The 22704-nt window shown below is 42.8% G+C and overlaps 1 protein-coding gene across 3 annotated transcripts in view; it reads left to right on the top strand.

Annotated features, from left to right (window-relative positions):
• Positions 1–22704, top strand: part of IMMT (inner membrane mitochondrial protein) — a 58745-nt gene that overhangs the window by 2829 nt on the left and 33212 nt on the right. Inside the window, exons 2-6 of one of the 3 annotated variants that reach the window (XM_036749367.1) lie at positions 9861–9934; positions 14578–14764; positions 19580–19685; positions 21168–21269; positions 21674–21784. In XM_036749367.1, coding sequence (XP_036605262.1) covers positions 9861–9934; positions 14578–14764; positions 19580–19685; positions 21168–21269; positions 21674–21784 — 580 coding nt within the window. The remainder of the gene's footprint in view (positions 1–9860; positions 9935–14577; positions 14765–19579; positions 19686–21167; positions 21270–21673; positions 21785–22704) is intronic. The other 2 variants (XM_036749368.1, XM_036749369.1) reach the window with 2 other exon arrangements.

Raw genomic sequence — 22704 nt, 5'->3', positions numbered from 1 at the left:
GTGAGAGTGTGTGTGTGTGTGTGTGTGTGTGTGTGTGAGAGAGAGAGAGAGAGAGAGAGAGAGAGAGAGAAGGGAGGGAAGGAGAGAGCGAGAGGACTAAGTAAACTCAGGCTAGATTTGAAAAGGAGTTTGGTCTTGGTTGCCTTTTGATGACTGTTTTTGATGAATTTATGGAAGGACATCGAGGAGAATGGATTATAATCTGCATTGTTTAAAGGGATACTCATAAGAATGAATTAACATAGAGATCCATTGGCATATTAGAGTTCATGGCCCAATTTTGGCACCCTGGACTCTTAACAACTGCTGCTTCACTTGAATGGGATGGGGGAAAACAGTGAATAAGTCATGACTGTTGACATTCTAGTATAAATATGCTCTTAATGATTTTTACAATTTTCAATTACAGTATAGATAAATGTTTTTTCTTTAAAGTTTTATTAATTTTTTAAAAAAATTTTATGAGTCATTTCACAATAGCATCCAGCTACAATCTATCCACATCTCTTGATTCTGTGTCATTCTTCTCTATGCCCTCCCATAAATTCATCAAAAGCAGTCACCAAAAGGCAGCCCAGACCAAACTCTTCCTTTTCAAATCTGACTCTTCCCAGTTTCCCAGTGCCTATTTTATCCTTCTTGTGGCAGAGGAATGTTCTATTACATTTGTAGACCATAATTTGTTGGGCCATTCCCTGATAAGTAGGTGCCTCCTGATTTTCCAGTTTTTGGCTACTGTGAAAAGAATTGCTATGGATATTTTTGTAAATATGGATTCTTTTCCTGTTTGTTTGATCTCTCTGGGGTATAGATAGGTAGTAGCATGACTGCGGCACAGTAAGTGCAAACTCCCGCTTTTTGGAGCTAGTTCTGAATCACTTTCTAGAATGGTTGGACCAGTTCACAGCTCCACTAGCAGTGCATTAGTGTAATACTTCCAAGCATTTGTCCTCTGCCAGGTGGATAGGTATGAAGTGGAACCTCAGAGTTGTGCTAATTTATGTGTCTTGAATTATTAGTGATTTTTCATGAACTTAACTGTTGATAGTTTACATTTCTTTTGAAAACTGCCTAATCGTATACTTTGACCATTTATCTACTTGGGAATAGTTCTTTGTCTTATAAATTTGACTTGTTTCCTGTTGTATCTTGTATATGAGACCTTTAGTACAGAGGTCTTCAGGCAGAGGCTAGTAATCAGTTATTGATCATGTGTAAATTCTTCTGCTGGGTGGACTAGATGACGACTGCTAAGGGGGTAACCATAGTGCACAGAGCACTGGGCTTGGAACCAGGAACATCATCTTCCTGAGCTCAAATTCAGCCTTAGACACTACCAGCTGTTTGCCTCAGTTTCTCACTGTGTAAAATGAGCTGGAGAAGGAAATGAGAAACCACTCCAGTATCTATGCCAAGAAAACCCCAAATGAGGTCACAAAGAATAGGACACAACTGAAATGACTCAGCAACAAAAACAGAACGGACTTGGTGGCCGCTGAGGTCCCTTCTGACTTACAAATTTCATGATTCTGTAATCCAGAGTCCCTTTCGTATTCCTAATACCTGACGTCCTCTGCTGAAGAGAACCAGAGGCCTGTCATTGCTGAAGCTCCCAGACTGCTCAGTCTTAAGGTAACTGAGATGTTGGGCCCTAAGTCACTTTTGTGGGTTTCACTTTCCTCATCTACAAAAGGAAAATGGGTGGACAAAATGATGGCCCTTCCAGCTTCAAAATTGTGTAATTCTTATGACTAAACTCCTGCCAAGTTCTTAGTCTTTCTTTCTGCACGCAGGAGAGTGGTTCTGACTTGTGTGAGAGTTCTTACATTGGTTGTTGGACATTACAGCTGCCTGCCAGGAGCTCTCTTGTTCACTCTTTCCTCTTCTCTCCAGCATATCTCTCTGTCTCTCCTTTCATTTTCAGTGTCAAAAACGATAGGGATTTCCCTCCTCCACACTGAAGCCTATTTTGTGTTTTAGATGCACCTCTTGAGAAGGCTTGCTTTCACGCTAGCTCTGATGTTTCTGTTTTCTCTTTGCCAGTCACCAGATTCTGCTTTTAAACAGGTACAAACCTATCCCATTTTTTGAAAATGAAAAATCTTGATTTGATTTATTTTACTATCCTGCGCTTTCAAGTTGCCATTCCATGTCTCTTCTCAAATTTTCCACGTCTGTCAGTTGGGACATCTTTCCCCTACTCACTTAGAAATCACTTTTTTTTTTTTGAAGAGGGAAGGCAGGGCAATTGGGGTTAAGTGACTTGCCCAAGGTCACACAGCTAGAAAGTGTGTCAAGTGTCTGAGGCTGGATTTGAACTCAGGTCCTCCTGACTCCGGGTCTGGTACTCTACTCACTGTGCCACCTAGCTGCCACTCCCCTACTCACTTTGGCCAGAAGCGTTGATTCCCCAAATCTGAATGAGACCCTGGTCTACTGTACTAAGTGTTGTAGAGAGGTAAGTTATGATCTGCCACTTTTTCTTTCAATTTTTGCTCAATATATCGTGGATTCCCCTCTTCACTCTTTGTACTGTTCCCCTTCCCCTACTCCCCTAACCACCCTAAATATTACCATCACTACTTTTTGCTTTCAATCTGTGTCTTTGTTTTCAGGCCTTTTCTTGATTTAGGTAAAGTGACCCATTAACGCTGAATGCTAAGCCTCATTCTGTCATCCCTCTGTTCAGGTATTTAATAAATGTTTCTTAAAGTTAGGGGACCTCTATAGCCTTAGGCTCCTCAACCCTATAGAACTCTTAGCATACTTGTCCAGAATTTAATCAGCTTAGAATTTTCTTTCTCCTCTTTTTGTCATACTTTTCCCTTCCCCTAAACACTGGAACATTCTTTTGTCTTTAATGTTTATAAACATGTATTTATAGCAAACATAAAAGGTAACTCCTATGTACATCTGATGGTTGTGGAAGAGTCAGTCATCACAGCCTTCTCAGATAACTCTTAACTCATGTTTTCTCTTGCCTTCCTGTCTAGCTTATAGTACTTACTGACCTAAACATACACATTGCAGCTTTTTTTCTGTAAGCTATATGAAATTATCTGATTATTTCATACGTGTAGCCATGTTTGTCCCACCATATGAGTCCTAATCAGCTTCTGTATTCTCCACTTAGTACTGGATGAGCAGGAGCAAACACTGGCAGAGATTTGGTAGCTTTGCCCTGTTCTAGAGCTGTGAAGGATATGGATGTAATGAGGACTCTGGGAACACAGTGTCCACCCCACCCAGAGTTGGAATCTGGCCTGCCAGAGCAAATGGAGTTTTCTGGTAATTCACATAGATTTTTGCCTGGCTGACTTGGACATAATTTTTGTGGCGATAGCGCTATCTAAAGATGCAAAATCCAACTCCAGTGATCCAAATGAGATCAGCGCAAAAAGCATGGTTTACTTACAATATCTACTGTTTTGAAGATTTAGTAATAGTTATATCCCACATCTGTGCAACACACATTTTCCATAAACTTAGAAACTTTTATGTTTATCTGATTTTTTTCCCGATTTTTATCTAGGGCTATCTAGCATCAAAGAACGTGCTGTGCTTTATGAGCAAATCAGAATTGCAGTAGCTCAAAAGAAACGTGAGATTTGCAAATTTAGAGCCTTCTGAGCTCCTATTGGTCTGATCAGCCGCAGTCGGCCCACTGTGCTTTGACCCCAATATAGTGATGTCATTTTGGTCTTCTTTGAGCATAGAGGACAACAACCAACCAATCTAGGGCTGTGAACTCATAATAATCAGTTGAAGGTAACAAAAAAAATAAAGGATTTTATCTAGTTTTTTCCCCCCTTAAGGCAGGTCAGCAAGCAAGCATTTATTAAGTGTTTACTATGTGCGAGGCTTTAATCAGTACTTAAGGATACAAATAAAGGCAAAAAACATGTTCTGTGCCTTCAAGGAGCTCCCAGTCTAACAGGAGACATAGCATGCAAACAATTGTGTGCATACATAGAGGATCTTTGTGGACTAAATTGGAGGTAAGCTCAGAAGGAAGAGCCATGTTTTTGGCTTTGTCTCCCCAGCACTTAGCACAGTGCTTGGCAAGCAGGCATAAATCTTACGTGCCTGCTATGTGCCAGGTACTGTGCTAAATGCTAGGGATACAGAGAAAAGGAAAAAAAAGACCCTGCTCTCAAAGAGCTAACAGTCTAATGGAGAAGAAAATATGCAAACAGCTAATAAATTAGAAATAAAAGAGAAAGTAGAATTAAGCCAGGTCAGGAAAGGCTTCTAGTAGAATGTGGCCTTTCTAAGTGCCTGATGATGATGATATGAAATATGAAGATCCTTTTGGCCCTAGTGAGCTCTGTGGTCCTTCCAACTCTGATATTCTATGATTCTGATTCTCTTTATTTCAAAAGGTCATGGGAATAGGACTGGCCTGAGGTGCAGGCATAGCCAGTGGTGGGCTTGGCACCCTGTGTTGGAGAGATTCATGTTAAAGAAATGTCCTCTTTTAATGATGCCAGTGTCCTGGTGTTCCAGCCGTAGCCCACCCCTAAAACTAACTCAGATGTCCACTGCCCCAGGTCAGGCAAGAAGCATTTATGAAGTGTTTATGATGTGCCAGGCACTGTGCTAATTTCTGGGGAAGCAAAGAAAGACACAAAGGCTCTGCCCTTAAGGAGATCACATTTCTAACAGGAGACAGTGTGTTGTAAATAACCAGGTACAGAAGAAATCAATAAAGTGGAATTTCCTCTCTGAAACAAGGCATGGGGCAAGCTATAAAGGCTCTTGTAGATGGGATTAGAGTTGAAGCCAGGGAAGGAATGGGAGGGAGGGAGGGAAGGGGAGAGAGAGAAAGAGAGGGCCCTTTTTAAATTTACCTTTTTTATCCCTTACACATATTTTTGTATTCCCAGTACTGCCTCCTGACATGCTTTACACATAGTAGTTACTTAGTTTTTGTTGAATTCAGTCTCATTCAGTCATAGAAGTGGAACTTAGATATCCAGTCCAGCTTTCTCATTTTAAAATTCAAAAGGACAGAGCAGCAGGAACAGGACAATGAACTCCTCCTACAAAAACTCCTTCAAACAGCTAAAAATGCACCAAGACAGAATTCTTTTTTAAAAAATATCAATTTATTTTTAGTTTTCAACATTCACTTCCATAAGATTTTGAGTTCCAAATTTTCTCCCCCACCCAAGACAGCATACAATCTGAAATGGGCTTTACATATACATTCATATTAAACATTTTCACATTAGTCATGTTGTAAAGAAGAATTAGAACCAATGGGAGGAATCACAAGAAAGAAGAAACAAAAAAAGAGCAAATAGTATGCTTCAGTCTGCATTCAGACTCCATAGTTCTTTTTCTTCATGTGAATAGCATTTTTCATCATGAATCTTTCGCGAGTTGGAAGACTGAATTCTTAGGGAGAAATCTGGAAAATATCTCATTTGTGAGCCATTTGTCTATCTCAGGTTGGCCTAGGGAGATGAACAGAGAGGTCTGCAGACCTGAGGCCTGAAGCAGGCCAGGAGTGTCCTGCCCACAGAGAGATAGTGTCCCAGGCACTGGGATGGAGATAGGCGCCTCCTGTCAGCTTTGGAGTGCTCCCTGACCCTGAGCCAGTCCCAGATCCAGAAGCCCTGTGTGGTGAACTAAGAAAGGAGGAAGTTCAGAAAGTAGTTGGAGGGGTGCAGCTCAGACCCCAGGAGCAAAGCAGGGTCTCAGTTGTAGCCTCTGGCCCAGCCTGCAGATGTGGAACATCCAGAGCCCCAATCACCCACTAAAGGGGAGCCTGTAGTTGGGTCTCTTGGAACCAGCAGAGCAGTTAGCTGTTGCTCAGACCCAAACCTAGGTCAGGAGCTTGCAGGAATCAGACCTTGCCCTGGATCAGAACACTTGGGGAGCAGTGAAAGCTTATGTAGCGCCCCTGCCTGTCCCTGAGATCCTGGAACAGAGGTGGAGAACCTGCAACCTCAAGGCCACATGTGGCCTTCTAGGTCCTTGGGTGTAGTCTTTTGACTGGATCCAAGTTTTATAGAATAAATCCTTTTATTAAGGGAGGGGATTTGTTCTGTGAAGTTTGGATTCAGTCAGAGGGCCCCACTTGAGGACCTAGAGGGCCACATGTGGCCTTGAGGCTGCAGGTTCCCTATCCCTGTCCTGGAATAACATGATATTTTTTTTAGGTGTTTTTTTTTTTTTTTGGCAGGGCAGTTGGGGTTAAGTGACTTGCCCAAGGTCACACAGTTAGTAAATGTGTCAAGTATCTGAGGCTGGATTTGAACTCAGGTCCTCCTGACTCCAGGACTGGTGCTCTACTCACTGTGCCACCTAGCTGCCCCCAGGAATAACATGATATTTAATATGCAGGAAAGCAGCAACAGGACCAGCCTCAGATTTTCCTTTCAGAATTATGAAGAGCCAAGCTCCAACATCAAGTCTGAAATTAGCAGGTAGGAAGAATGAGCAATGAGAAAACTTCACCACAAAGAGCTTTTATGATGGCGGGGATGCTCCAGACATAAAGAAAGAAGTAATGACTCGAAAACGTCTATGAGCAATGCCTCAGTGGAAAACATAGCTTGGGCACAAACTCAGAATTCCTGGAAAAGATGATGCAAGAGTTAAAAAAAAAAGTTAGAAATATTTTTATGAATGAAATGAGTGTGCTTGAGGAAAAAATTGGAAAAGAAGTGAGAGCTATGGAAGAAAGAATTGGGAAGGGAATCAACGGCTTGACGCAAGAGGTGCAAAACTTTAACCAAACAACAAACTCCCTGGAAAATAGAATGGACCAAATAGAAGCCAACGACTCCATGAGACCAAAAATATTGAAAAAAGCCAAGAAAGTGAACAAAATGGAAGAAAATGTAAGGTCTTCCATAACAAAAACTACTGACTTGAAACAGATTGAACAAAAGAGGAAAAAAATGTAAGACTCATTGGACTGTCATAAGGAGCCCAGATGTCATATTTCAGGGAATCAAAACTGCTCAGATCTTTTGGAACTAGAGGGCAGAGTGGAAATAAGAAGAATCCACAGGTCATCTCCTGTAAGAAACCCTGAAATGAAAACTGCCAAGAATAATCTAGCCAAAATCCAGAACTTCCAGGTCAAAGGAAAAATAGCGCAACCACCCAGAAGTAAAAATTCAGTTACTGAAGAGCCGCAGGAGGATCAGCAGCCACAACTCTAACTAAAGGAGTTGAGAACTCGGAATATGATATTCCAGAAGGCAAAGGTTATAGGCTTACAGGATAGTTTATTATTTCCCTTGGTGACATGGTACATTTAGGAAAAATTTACTCGGAACTTATGAAAGTAATTTTTTAGTGTTCCTAAGTTGAAAATTCAGCCAAGAAATATGCTTTATCTTTGCTGCCTTCAGTTTTGTTTTGGAGGAAATATTATTAGAAGTTCCAAGCTGACAGGTGGGAATAAATCTGAATGGCCATAATAAAACTTGCCTAATTGACTTTTGTCTGAGAGCTCTAAGACAAGGACTTTTTTGAACCTTTTTTGATTGCTTTGATTAGAAGAGGTCAAGTGATGCCTCAGGACTAGAGGAGGGCAAATGTCCCAGTTTTCAGAAAGGGGATTTTCATATTGTATAGGCTGATGAATTTGATCATGATTTCTGGTAAAAATGTAGAATTTATTAAATGGAAGATCAGTGAGCATTTAGAAAGGGAACTTGGCATCTCCAAGGGGCAGCTTGGTTTCATCTATTCAGAACAGGTCATATCAGACTAAGCTCATTTTCTTTTGTGTTGGGTAACAGGACTAGACATGGCAGCAGTCCTATAGACAGTATTCCCAGTATGTACACTAGTATACTTAGGCTTTACAAAGACACTTGATAAAAGCTGTTATTCTAGCCTTCTAGTCAATGGGGGCTAGCTAATGGGGACTGCTGGTTGAATGGCTAGAACCAGAGTTAGTTATTAGTGGTGTGATGTGATCTTGGAAGGAGAATCTTAGAACAATGCCTCAGGGGTTTGTCCTTGATTCAGTTATTTAATATCTTTGTCAGTTATTTGGTTGAAGGTATATATAAATGGCACATTTATCACATTTACGGAGTCTACAAAGCTGGCAGGGTTATGTATGTATGTTCAACACAACTGATAGGTTTCAAAATGATGTTGGTTGACTGAATTGAGTGAAACTTAATAGGCATAAATATTAAGTCCTATGCTCGGGTTCAGAAAAATCAGCTTTCTAACTACAAGAGGGAAGAGGTATGTGTTGGAGCACAATTCATGAGAAAAGTTTAGGGGTTTTTTTTTGTGTGTGAACTAAAACCTCACTATTAGTCCAGAGTGCAACAAGGCAGCCCCAAGCTAATATAACTTTAAGCTGCCTTCAGGGAGGTCCAGTGCTTAGCATGAAGGGGCAGTGATCCAATTCCCCTGTGCTCTGCCCTGGGTAGACTGTGTCTAGGGTCCTGTGTTCAGTTGTGGGCGCCATTTTAGGTAGGACATTGACAAACTGGGAGGGCAGGAAATTGGAGATAAGAAGATTGGGAAGAGGAGGAGAGAGTTGTCTTTAAGTAGTTAAAGGACTGTCAGGTTGAAGAGACATTAAAAGTGTTGTGTTTGGCCCTAGAAGGCTGAACTAGGGTCATTGGATGGAGGGTGAAGAGGCCCAAGTTTTCATGTGAGGAAAAGCTTCCTAATAGGGTGTCATGGTGGGTAGTATAGTGTTACACTTGGTGTCTTAGGAGCTGGAAGAGACCTCCAAGGTCATCGAGATCAGTCTCATTTTACAAATGAAGAAGCTGAGGTGTTCAGAGAAGGTAGGTAATTTGCCCAAGCTCAGGCAGGTAGTAAATGATAGAATTTGAGCCTGGATCCTGTCAATCCAAATCCAGTTTCAGCACCTTTTTAATTCTATCTCTCTCTGCCTGCTTATTAGGAAAATCAGAAAGCCATGGGTTAGACTAATGCTGTAGATAGATACAAGCTGTGTGACCCTAGAGGAATTTCTTGACTTTTGGGGGCCTCAGTTTCTTCATCTGCAAAGTGGGCATAATAATTATCCCTCTGGATTGTTGTGATCGAATGAAATCTTTACAACCCATAGAAATGCTAATCAGCGTTATTCTTATTAATGATGAGATCATTCCAAAAGTAGAATAAGCCTAATAATTTGGGAATGGTTATGAATGTAATGGGATAGCGTAAGACATAACAAATGGGAAGAAATCTAACCTATTCACTTACAGCTGTGTAAAGACATCAAATAGCAACAAAATCCATCTGAAATGAGTTAGATGACTTTGTTACTACCTTGGTAAAGCTAATATACAACTTGTTTCTTTTAATAAATGAGTAAACAACAAATGTGTTGTTACATGTCTGTGTATTCACGATGATGCATTCTTGCTTTCAACTCTTTTTGATACGTTAATATATTTGTTTTTAATAACTATGGAAGTTTAAATGAAATATATTAATAAAACCGTATACACATGTCAGTATAAAGAAGTTGAGTGGGCTGCCATAGGAGGTAATGAAAACTAGATACTACTTGCCTGATATAAAGTCAAGGAGATTTCGGTGTTGGTCCACGTTGGGTTTAGTGCCGTCAGAGGTCCCCAATTTCCAACTCTCTTTTCTGTTTCTGTGTCTTGCCCAAGATTGCTCAGCCTGGTCTCCTCCTAAATCTCAGGTAAATGTTCTTTCCATGACGTCACAGTGTTTATTTCATAGACGGTGGATGTTTGGGGTTGAACTCACTATTGAAAATCGTTTGAATTTTTTAAAATTTATTTTTACAAAATACATTTGTGAGATATGCTTCTGGTATACATAAGCTTGAGAATATATGTATTTTTAATTTACATTTCATTCTATATATTCTTATTCCTCCTTAGAACTGCCTTTGCAGAAAATTTATACTCCGTCCCTTGAGACCATGCCGCAGATATTCTACAACAAGAAATTCTGGGTATGTAGATGAATATTCATCATTCCAAATGGTTTCAATTAGAACAATCAGTAAGCCTTTTTTAATATAAAATTTTATTTCTTAAAAAACTAAGATCTGCCTTTTCTTTACCTCCCCTTTTCCCCAATTGAGAAACCAAGGAAAACGAAATCCCCTGTTAAAATCATGTATTGGGGCAAGTGAGGTGGCGCAGTGAGTAGAGCACCAGCCCTGGAGTCAGGAAGACCTGAGTTCAAATTCGGCTTCAGACACTTGACACACTTACTAGCTGTGTGAACTTGGGCAAGACACTTAACCCCAATTGTCCTGCCTTCCTCCCTCCAAAAAAAAAGTTGTTTAAAAAAAAATCATGTATCATCAAGCAGAACAAATTCCTGCTTTAGCTGGGTATGCTTCAAGTTGTCCTTGAATGAACCCAGCCTCAGTCAGGAGCCCTCATTCCTTGTGATTTCTCCAGAATCATGGTTGGGCATTGTGTTGATCAGAATTGCTAACACATTCAAAGCTAATCGTGGTTAGAACATTCAGGAAGCATTTATGAGGGGCCTTCTCTTGCAGTAGTCTGGGCATGAGGTGATGTGGGCCTGGGTCAGGGTGGTTGCAGTGTCGGAGGAGTGGGGATTGTATAGAAGAGATAATACAGAGATATAAACAATAGGATTAATGGCTCATTGGATAGGGAGTTATGACACCTCAGTTTCAGGTTTGGGTGACCAGGAAGATGGCAGGACTCTCTAGTGGTAGATATTGAGAAGAGAAGAGAGTTAATTGGGGCGGGGATGGGAGGACCAAGATAATGATTTTAGTTTTAGACATACCGAGTATAAGATGTCTTTGGAACCTCCAGTTCAGCCTGTCCAGTAGGCAAGTTGGAGATTCTGGTCTAGAGGTTGGGAGAGAGCTGAGGGTCATAATAATTGAAACCATGGGAGTGGATATGATCATCCCGTGAAATGATGAAGAGGTCCTGGGATAGAGCCAAGGGGGACCACCCCTTCCCATTACTGGATGTGACCTGGATGAAGATCCAGCAGAGGAGACTGAGCAGGAGAGGTCAGACAGAGAGGAGGAGAGCCAGGAGAGAGCTGTGCCAGGAAAGCCTAGAGAGAAAAGGGTGATTGGCAGTGTCAAAAACTGCAGAGACCTCAAGATGGATGAGAATTGAGAAAAAGCCACTGAGAGATCAGAGGTGACTTTGGACAGAGCAGGCTCAGCTGAGTGATGAGGCTGGAAAGAATTACGAGGCAAAAGAAGGGAAGTGGAGGCATGGGGTGTAGACGGCCTCCTCAGCCACCCAAGGGAGGAGAGAGCTAGGATGATCGCTAATAGGACTGGGTGGAGGGAGACATGGCCTGTTTGTAGGCAGTAGGAGGCAGCCAGTAGACAGAGAGTGAGCTATTGAAGAAGAGTGAGAGGGTCAGGCCGACAGAAGGATCAGTCTGCTGGAGAAAACAGGATGGAATGGGATCACTCGTGCACGCAGCGGGGTTGGCCTCGGCAAGAAGGGCCTCCTCATTGCGTGAGGGGCCGGAGGAGGAGAAAGGGTCTGAAGGCATGTGAGCATGAGAGCTGAGCAGGCTGGGAGAAGGGGCAGCTCTCCTAGCATGCTAAGAGATCTGGGGCACATACAAAGGAGGGACAATGCAGTCTTCAGGTAGGGGCTTCCTTCTTTATGTCATGGACTCCTTGAACAGTCTGGTGTGACCTGTGGATTCCCTAACTGAGTAAAATAAAATATATAGAATCACAAAGGAAACCAGTGATTGAAATGCCCCTCCCAGAATTAAAAAAAACAAAGCAAATTCCTGGTCCCAGGTTAAAAAAATCTGGAAGGGGGGGAGGGGGAGGCATGGGAGGGAAGGACCAGAACGGTGCTGGAAATACCGTGTTAGAAAGGAGAGATTTAGCTGAGTCTTGAAGGCAATAATAATGATACAATTTATTCCTATTATTACCGTTATAATAGCTAACGTTTATATGGCGCTCACTGTGTGCCAGGCACTGTGCGAAGTGCTTTACAGCGGTCGTCTCCTTGGATTTCACAACCCTGGAAGGTTGCTGCTACTGTCATTATTCCCATTTTGCAGATAAAGATCCTGAGGCAAGGGAGGGTTAAGTGATCTGCTCAGGCTGGATTTGAACTCAGGTCTTTGTGACTCTCAACCCAACACTCTTATGTTCTGCACTAGCCAGCTACCCCACATCAGGATTTCCCTGAGGTAGAGATGAGCAGAGAGATTTCCAGCTGCTGTGTCCCAACTCTGGCATGCATCTGGAAGGGGCAGATTAGGAGGGGCTTCACCTGCCAAACAGGAGTTTATCTTTGATCCTTAAGGGAATAGAGGGCGGTTTTTAGCGTCTCTTGGTCAGGGGACGCAGTCAGACCTATGCTTGATCAAAGTCATGGTGGTGACTTTGTGGAGTGGGGATGGCAATGGAGACCAGTTTGAAGGCTCTGACAGTAGTCCAGGTGTTGGGGCCTGTCCGTGTGAGTAGGAAGACAGGGTTATAGGTAAGAAGCGTGACATGATTAGTAACCAGATTGGCCAGCTGATTTGGGGAGGGAAATGAGTGAAGAGCTAGGAATCACATTGAGATTTTCCTTGCCCTTGCCCTTTTGGACATCTAATTGGCAAGATGGTGGTGCTTTGACACCATTGTGTGTGATGCCATAGCATGCAGTAGGGAAATTCAGAAAAGGGGTAGATTTGGTGAGAAAGTTCAATTCTGGACATTTTAGTCTGATATACCTATGGGACATCCATTTCTATATATCTATTAGGCATTTGGAGGGGGGAAGGCAAGACAGTTGAGGCTAAGTGACCTACCCAAGGTCACACAGCTAGTCAGTATGTCAAGTGTCTGAGAACTCAGGTCCTCCTGACTCAAGGGCAGGTGCTCTACTCACTGCGCCACCTAGCTGCCCCTCCAATAGGCATTATGGTGACATGGGACTGGATCCCAGGAGAAAAATGAAGTCTCGATATAGAGATCTGGAAGTCATTCCATCCAGGTGATCATTGAGCCCACAGGAGCTGATGACATCACCAAGTGTGAAAGAATATAGAAAGAAAAGAGACCCAAGAGCCTCGAACGGAGGCTTGGGGGGATTCTCACAATTAGTGGGCAGATAAAAGCCTGGCAGAGGAGACTGAGGAGATGGTGAGAGCAAACTCCTGATAGTCCAGAGAGGAAAGAGGAGGGAGGAGAGCAGCTGATCAGTGGGGCGTGAGTCTGCAAGGTTTGGCAAGTGAATGATCGTGGGTCACTTTGGAGGGCGGCCTCAGCTGAGTGACAAACCTCAGAAACCTCTGGGAAGAGAGTGGAGGAGGCCCCAGGTGTGGATGGCCTGGTCCAGGTTAGCCAAGAAGGGAGAATGGATGCCGGCAGGTGCGTTAGAGCCTGGTGAAGGTTCTTGAAGGTTGCTGGGGGCAGGGGGGGGTGGCGTGGTGATGGTGGTGGAATGGGACTAGGGCAAGCTTGTAGGCAGCAGGGAAAAAACCTGGGAAGATATTGATGAAGAGTAGAGGGAGATTTTCAGAGGTGGTTAGGTGGCTCAGTGGATAGAATACTGGGCCTGGAATCAGAAAGACCTGAGTTCAGATTCCCACTCGGACACTTAACCATCTGTCAAGTGACCTTGGGCAAGTTGTTTAAGCTCTGCCTCAGTTTCCTCAACTGTAAAATGGGGAGAGTAATAGTAGTAGCACCTACCTCCCAGGGTTATTGTGAGGATCAGATGAGATATTGATAGAGCCAAGCTTGGCAGCGTGCCTGGCCCATAGGAGCCTCTATTTAGACGTGCTAGTTGTCATCAGCATTATTATTGTGCTGGTTAAAGTCTTTTGCTTCTAAAATAAATGTGTGTGTATGTTTTTACGTGGGGATAGATATTCTTTATCTAAAGACTTTTTCCTTATTTTGGACTAACATACATCTAGGAGTCTTGCAGTGATGGCCTAGGTTCTGTGCTATGAGATTGACTCTAAAAGAAATCTCCTTCCCTTTGAAGCTTTTTTGGTTCTCTTTGTGAGGTTGTAACATTGACCCACCTTATGAGAAAGCTTATTCTGTAATGAATCAGGTTCCGTATATGATGGCTAGCATGCTGCCTGATACATAAAACAGTGAAAAAGTATTGATTAAGCCCTTGCTGTGTACCAGGCATCAAGTCTGGTTTCAGGGCTCTTGTGAAATGCTTTGAGTGCCACCTTCCTAAGCCACTGGAGGAGAGGCATCATTAAGTGGGGAGAAGCTTACAAAGCATTCCCTTGTAAGTTGATTTTATTGAGTGTCTTTAGGGTTCAAAACAAATCTCTCAACCTCTCCTCTGCTCAGGAGGAGGAACAGGTTCATAAATGGCTACTTCTTTGTCATCTTGGGATTCTTCAGGAGCTGAGCAGGCGACTGTTCCCTGCCATAGCATGTTAGAGGTATCAGGTTTAAGGAGAAAACAGCTGATTTCCTTATTCACAGTTTCTGAATTGATCTTAGGAAAATGGTGCTTAGAGAACTCGGAAGAGATGGTTGCAATGGAGAAAATAGTATTCTGAAAATGTTAATTATTTTAAATATTTTGTTTTATCAGATAATATTTAAAAGGAGGTTCTGAATATTAACTATTTGCTATTTCTTTATCTTAGGTTTTCTGCAGGCAAAATTGCAGGAGCAGGCCTCTTGTTTATTGGTGGTGGTGTTGGTGGAACGATTCTGTACGCTAAGTGGGACCAACATTTCCGAGACAGTGTAGAAAAGACCATCCCTTTTTCCGACAAAGTCTTTGAGATGGTCCTTGGTTCTTCCCGGGTAGCACCATTGCCAAAGAAGCCGGTAAGACCAAAAATTTTTTTAATAAAATGAATAATGATCAATACGAGCAAATAAACAAAAGAAGGGGTTACCTCCGATATAAAACCTTAACATTTAATGAGATAGAACCAAATGGATTTAGAAGCAGGCCAAGACAGTCCCTTGGTTTAGGTCTCCTTCCCCACACCAGCTGCCTCCGACTTGCCTGCTTCTCTGTCTCCACCCTCACTTCTTCCTCTCCTGTAGTTTATTGTTAATGAGTGGACAGCCTTGCCTTGGCTGATTGCAGTCGGCTTCTCATCCTTTTGTATTTCCTTGTATAGTTCATGGTTTGGGGTCTTTTATGACAACATTGCTAAGACATAATTAAAAAGATTTTCACAGGAAAAATTTTGTTCATAACAGATTTGTATTTGTCAGTACTATTTGAATTAGCCTAATTTCTCTGAACAGGCTTCTATTTTTTATTGATAAATCATAGAATCATAGAGCTGGAAAGGTACCTTCCTGATTCCCTAGTCCCATGCCTCTCATTTTACAAATGAGTCTCTTAGATGTTATTAATTGTCCCGTATCATGCAATGAGCTAATGCAGAAGTAGGAGTAGAAAAACCCTGGTCTTCTGATTTTTAGTTCATTTTCATTTCTACTCTACTATGCTGTTTTTATTTGAAATTCCACAGTTATTTAGCATGTTAAAAAATGCAATAAAAATTGTTACAATACCCAGAAGGTGATTAGGGGTTAGGGAGGATTGAATCTTGTGAAAGAAATATAACCAGAAATAGTCAATTCTTCCAGCTGTGGATTGGGGAGACCAAGGAGTATTCAAGACAAACAACACATACATTTTTTTTATAATTACTCTAAAAATTTGTTTGGAACCTAACACACACCAAATAAAGTGACTGTGGTCGTGTATGTAGTAAAACATAAAAAGAGGGTTGTATGTGAAATTTAAGGTCTCTGTTGTGTAGTTTGTTTTTCTTAATCTATAGATCCTTCTGAAACCTTGTTATTGCCGATAATGTCATCACCCTTTGTCATCAGATTAAAAAGTAAATGCTTTAAAAAATGTATTTATCAGCATTCTGTATTTCTTTGTCCAGTCTTCTTGTAAAATGTTTGAGGAATACGATATATTCTCGAAAGGCTGCCTAGGTGTAGGCTCTTCTCTCGTGCTGAGATGGGCATCCCCAGCCCCTTCTTGGGTTGTTGGAAGCTGGCATTGCCGGGGGACATCTCCTCTCCAGAGAAGCAGCTCATTCAGACTTGGAAGGTAGAAGGGCTGGCTGGGCTTCAATCTTGTCTTGGCTGTTTACTACCTGTGTGACCCTGGGAAAGTCAAGTGATTTTCATGAGCCTTGGTTTTCTCATCTGTACAGATGGAATACTAATGCTAATAATAGCACCTATCTCATAGGATTACTGTGAGGATCCAGTGAAATAGTTTGCTTGAAGCACTTTGTAAATCTTAAAGGACTATATAAATTTGAGCTCATACTATGACCCTCCCTAACCTCTAGTGGCTTCATGGGCCCCTAGCAGCTTAAAATAGCCATGCCTGTGTATATTGGAGACCAAGCTCCTCAGCTGTCATGGGGGCTGGGCTTGGCTGGCCTAGGCAGCCCTTCTATTTTAAGGTACACGGCCCCAGGGAATGGCTGGAGGAAATGATGAGCCTAGAATCAAGTTGAAAGTGGGTCCATCCTCTGCTTTCCAGGTGTTCTTTCTCGTGGATCTTGGCTGTAGCTCTCAGAGCTTTGAGCTTCGCCTCCTTTGTGTAACTTCCGGATCTCATGGGGCTGTTTCACTTGGGTGACCCAGTATCACTTCGGACTCCTCCTTGTATTTCTTGCTGTTGTTTTCATCGTGTGAATAGCCTCACCATTCCCCACTTCTCCCTGTTTGAATCCTCAGTCATCTTTTTCACAATCCTCTCCTGTCCCCAGTTTTTCACAAGTCACAAGTCCTGTCTTCTCCTTGACAGTGTGTCTTGCATCTCCTCTCCTTTTGTTCCTGTTGATACCTTTCCTGCCTAAGCTGCTGTCAGATGTACGTGTAGCTTCCATTCATTTTCATAAAACACTGGTTCTTTCCTCAGTGGAATGTTGTGAAAACATAACAGTATCCGAAATGCAAAAGTACATACTCTGGGGATCTTTTTGGTGAATCCTGGAAAGAAGATGAGCCTGGAGGATCAGGCCTTGGGAGACAGGAGTGTTTTTAATCCCAGCTCTGTCCTCAGCATGATGTGGTGGAAACAGCATTAGGTTGGGAATTAGGAGACCTGGGTTTCTAGCTCTGATCTGCTCCGTGTCCCTCGGGACAGTCTGCCAAAGCACTTAGCTGCCCTGGGCCAGTGGCTAGCAGCTGTGATCCACATCCGTGAGAAGCTCTGTGACCTTCTGGCCCTTCCCTTTCCTCTTTTAAGTTTGAAATGGGGTGGGGTGGATGGAGGAAGGAGGAGGTTTGCCCCCCCAAATACTCAAGTCCATACTAGCTCTAAGAGACCGATCCTTTCACTGATAGATAGATGTCTTCCCTTCTCCACTAAATTAGATTCTTGAGGTCAGGAATCATAGAAACTATTGATCATTTGAGCTGGAAAGACCTTGGGGAGATCTGCCATGCTCTTGGTCCTATGTTCTTCCTGCCACACCACCACACCACACCTGCCTCACCATCAGTGGGTACTTGGTCATATTTATTGATTAACTGAAAGTGACCTTTTCCCCAACATCTTTCAATGAGAAAACTGACACTGAACTATTGGTGTGATGTTTGGTAATGGGAATAACAGCTACACACATTTAAATGGTCCTTAGAACTAGCCTTACAACATCCCCAATGAGGTAAATAATGCTTGTTTTTCATGAGAAAACTAAGTCTCAGGGCAGTTGTCACTTGTCTATGGGCCCATAGCCGGCACCTGAACCTAGTTCTCTTGACTTCAAGTATAGTAATCTTTTCATTACATCATGATTCAATATCCATTTGAGGCAATGAATACAGCAGACATTTATTAAGCACCTGCTATATGGAAGTCCAGATACCTTATAGGCACTAGGAACAGATGCAATGCAGGGACTGCCCTTCCAAGAGCTTTTACTGTTCAATTTGGATACCAGCATTGCTTGACCAGGAGGTGGGACAGGGAGGGAGTAAACAGAACTATTTGTAAGGGGTACCTACTGGTGAAGGTGCTAGTGAATAGCACTGACCTTAGAAATTGCATGTAGACCAGCAAGTGGAGGGAAGAGGAGGGAGACACCTTGGATAATTCTTAAGTAGCTCATTTTCTGAATGATGGAATGGTGACTGAATATAAATTTCTCATGAAGCATGAATTTAAAAAAAAAAAACCCTAGCGAAAATTGAAATGATTTACTGATAATTTTTAGGTTTATTTTTTAAATTAAATTTTATTTTTTTTTTAATGAGCAAGCATTTATCGCCCCCCCCCCCCCAAATCATTTCAACAACAACAGTAGAAGAAAACCTTTGTAACAAGTACATAATCAAGAAAAGCACATTTCCACATGGGTCATGTCCAGTAACATGATTCTTCTTTGCATTTTGAATCTTTACCTGCACTTTGTTGGGAAGGCTGGGTCGTGTACTTCTGTGAGTAGTCTTTCAAAGGAAAATAAGATTGCTTCTCCGTCTCTCAGAGCTGAGTTCTCATTTTGTGATGTTTGTACATATGCTGTTGATAGTGAAGACACTAATGATTTTGTTTCTTGCACAGCTAGTATTTCTGGCTTTTTTTTTTCATTTTTTCCCAAAAGATTTGATATTTTTATTTTGCCTTTTTTAAAATAAATTTTTATTGATAAACTTTTGTTTTGGTATTACCTAGATATCGCAAAGCTCTCCTACTCCTCCCAGAGAGTCATCCTTTACAACAGGGCTGTCCAACCTTAGGTTATCTTAGGGACGAATTGAAATAAAGTAATAATTCAAGGGCCGCACCCAGAATAAAAAATGCAGTACACTAATGGAAAGTAGGGGAATGTGAGTCATCAGTAGGACAGGGGAAGGCATAAAGTGTGAAAGCAAACACAGAACAACAAAGCAACAACACAGCGGTATAAAGGTAGGTGCACGCTGACTAGTCTGCATTCCTACAGACAGAATGCATCCCACAGTTTGACTGAAAATTCCGTGCCATATGTTCTGTCCGTTATACTGGTTAAAAAAACCAAAGAAAATTAATATCAACGAGACTATTTATTAGTGATGGAATTTAAAAATCTAATACATATTCCATGCAAATTATTATTTTATTTTTTCACTCGTGAAAATTAAAACCCACAGGCAGGCCACATAGAGTCATACTGTGTGCCGCATTTTGGACAGCAGCCCTGTTTTACAACAAAGAATAAAAAAGAGGGGGAAAAAAGCTAGTTCAGCTAAACTAACTAACCAGTCCATGGAAGCCTGATTGACATTATCTGGAATGTTCTGTACTCATATTCTTCAACACCGCCGCCCCCCCCCCAAAAAAAAAAAAGGATCCTAGGCTTGTGGATTTAGGGAGGGACTTGAGAAGTCGTGGTGTCCAACCCCCTCATTTGACGTGGGAAGACCCTAAGGCCCAAAGATACTGGGTCTCAGTGGAGCTCATGTTCCTAGTGGAAACAAGCTGGCCGTTTAGAGTTTGCATGATTCAGTTGTTTTGTTGTTTTTCATTCACCTTCCTTTGTGTAGTCACTGTGTATTTGGCTTTTCTTGTTCTTCTCAAAGTTATTTATTTCAGAAGGAAATTGCTGTGCGTGCCGCTTCAGGACTTTGTACATTTTCTGAAACTGAAATGTTTTTTCTGTTCCCAAGATTCAACCTGGTCCATTAAAAATTTCTGATATGTCAGAAGTAACGAAAGACTCTAAACTCCAAAAACATAAGGGAGACGCTCCAAGTTCTGCAGCTAAAGAACAAGGTACTTACATTTTATCCTGTGATATTTTAAAGTTAAGTATGGAAATCAATACATAGACAGCTTTGATATTTTTGTGCCCGAAAGCAGATTGCCCCTTCCGTGAGTCTCTGCAGGTTCCTCCTGACAGAGGCCAGGGAAATCCTTTTATGATCCTCTGGGTCTCATGTCTGGGCCGTGGGTGGCCTGAAAGGAGGAGACCGAGTGCTGCTGGGCTTGTCTGGCTCACAAGAGCTTGGTGCTGCTTTGTTCTGCCTGCTTTCTTCCCCCAGGAAGCTGCTCTGCTTTTTCCCCTTTCTTTTTTTAAGCCCATTTGATTCTCTGCTCAGCTCCTCCTGCTGCCGCCGCTCACCAGGCCCCTCCGTTACACAGTATTTCTTTGGTTTGTGGAGAAGATGGACTCAGTTAAGCTCTCGGTGTCTAAGAAGCCCCGAGATTATTCAATTTCCTAGGCTCTAGCCCTATAATCAGAATGATGAGGAGTGCGGGAGCTGTCCTTGGGTAGAGCGGCTCCTTCTCCGAGTGTTGCCAAACCTCACGGTGGGTCAGGTTCATTTATGGTGTATTTTACACTAAAAGGTGGTTTTAGGTCATAAAACTTCCTTTCTCTCATGTTGCCTGTTTTTGTAAACCATTCCCCATTTCTCCCAGCTTATATCCCACAGCTACCACCTTCACTGGGGTGCCTCTGATTCGACCCTCTCCTGTGCCTGTTTCTTTTGTGGATGTATGTTACCACCTCAGAAACAGATCTCTTAATGCTTCTTCCTGCATTTTCAGTTCTTGTTGGGGTTCGTGTCTTCTAGGCAGTCTTGGGGGTAGAAAGTTCTCCTTAACTCTTCTGTCTTCTTTGTGTTGCTTTTCACCCTATAACTCCTGGTCTTATATCTTTCCCTTTTCAAACCTTACTCCTCTTTTTGATCTTCTTCCCTCCATCCCTTCCTTCATTTGCAGCCAGACAGGATGGAAGTGGAGAGAATCTGGGGTGCTGTTGCTGTTGCCACTGGCCTCCCAGCCTTGGACTCCAGTGTGCTTCTGTTCCTCTCTTCTCCCCACCATTTCACCCACTTATTCTCATCCATTCTTCCCACCTTCCTCGTTCCACATTCTTTTTTTCTGTCTTGCCCTTGGGGACTCTTGAGTGCCCGACTCTGTTCATTCAGCCTTCCTCCAGGCACTGCTGCCAGGAGCTTTTCCTTTCAGCTAAACACTTACAGGGCTAGTGCTGTGCCTGCTTGACACATTTGTTCCACTTCCTTTTCATTGGGAAGGCATCCACTATGAGGGGCATTTGTTTGGTTCTTTGAGCGCAGATGTTCTGCCAAAACATTCCCTGTATTTGAAGATGCTTGCCAGGTGTGTTGATCATGAATAGTTGCAGATATCTATGTGTTATTGAGGGACAAGCAAGGTCAATATGAATTTGCCTTGGCTAACATCTATTTGTAACATCTACAGAAGCAATTCTGATTATTTCTGCACCAGGTGATGCTTCGTCCACTCCGACTCCTGATGAGCAGCGTGAAAACTTTGTCCAAGTACCTCCTCTTGAACTGCTAGAAGGAAAACAAAAGCCTTATATTTCAGGTAGTACAATTGCTTTTTCATTTGTCTCTTGTAAACTAGGGCACTTATGGAGTAGCTACACACATTGGGATAGTGATAACCTCAGCTCTCTTTGAATTGTGTCACTTTTAAACGTTTGGTCCCCTTCAAGAAGGCTTTTGGAAGAGACTCGTGTCTTGATACTGAGCACATCTTGAAAACGCGGGGGTTAGCAGCCAGGGCCCTTCCGTCTCTGCCTCTGGAGTGGTGCTGGGCAGAGTGAGGCGATGTGGTCAGTGAGCTCTTCCCTCGCTCCAGAGTCATAGTATCTCACTGCTACAACTAGCCAAAGACCCATACCCTGGCAGGTAGGAAACTGGTGTTTTAAGCCCCATCATATGTGTCAATTCTGCATTGAAATGTGGTTCCTTCTGTTCTGTTGCAAGAGGAGAGATATGTGCATGACACATCGTCTTCTAGAACAGAGCAAGTTTCAGAAGAGGTTGCAGCTCGCCAGGCCCAGCGGGAAGCAGAGGAGCGGGACAGAGCGATCCAGTGTATGTGAACAACCCTAGCTCTAAGTATCGGCATGGGGGTCCTCTTTGGCTGCCGCCTCACCCAGGGTTCACACCTCATGACTCTTTGGTTCCTGTCTTTCCTGGGTGGCCGGAGGCTGCTTGTTCTTGATGACTGGGCAGTCTGTGGCCAGCTGGCCTCTCTTCGGCATCTTCATTCCATCATCCCTGTTCTTAGCATCTCGCCTGATCCCCAGGAAAGCGCCTGCTGGTCAGAGAGCCGAATTCAAATTCAGGAAGAGTTTGTGACATGCAGTTCACATGTCACATACATGCTCTGTTGGCACAAGTCACTGAGTATGTAATGTACAGGCTTGTTTCCTCAGTCATGAAATGACGGGATTGGACCACATGTACTACCACCGCTATTACTACCTAGCATTTATAGAAGGCTTTAAAGTATGCTTTACAAATATTTGTCTCATTTGATCCTCACAACAACTCTGGGGTTCCCATTTTACAGATGAAGAAACTGAGGCAGGGGATGAAGTGACTTTTCCAAGGTCACACAGCTTTAATAAGTGTCTGAGGCTCGGTTTGGATTTTGGTCTGACTGCAGGTCTTGCCCTCTCGTCACCGCTCTGTCTCCATCTTTATTGACCTCTCTGGCCCCTTCCATCTCTGCATCTGTCATCCTGTGTGCCTGTGACAGCCTTTAAAGTTCTGGGGATCAGAAGCATTGTTGTTATTGCTAACGGGGATAAGAGCTCACATTTACCAAGCACTTTTACCTTCACTTTGAAATTGGAGACTCATAACTACCTTGTGAAAGAACCCATACAAGGATCTGAGGCCTGGAGAGTGTAAAGGACTGGCCCCAAATCTTTCCCTGTGGGTGGGAATGAGGATCAGTAGCCCTGGCTTGAGAGCCAGCCCCCCACCCCACAGGACTCCATTTGGCC

The sequence above is a fragment of the Trichosurus vulpecula genome, chromosome 3 (assembly GCF_011100635.1).
Source record: "Trichosurus vulpecula isolate mTriVul1 chromosome 3, mTriVul1.pri, whole genome shotgun sequence".
Taxonomy (NCBI): domain Eukaryota; kingdom Metazoa; phylum Chordata; class Mammalia; order Diprotodontia; family Phalangeridae; genus Trichosurus; species Trichosurus vulpecula.
This window is presented reverse-complemented; position numbering and strand designations above follow the sequence as displayed.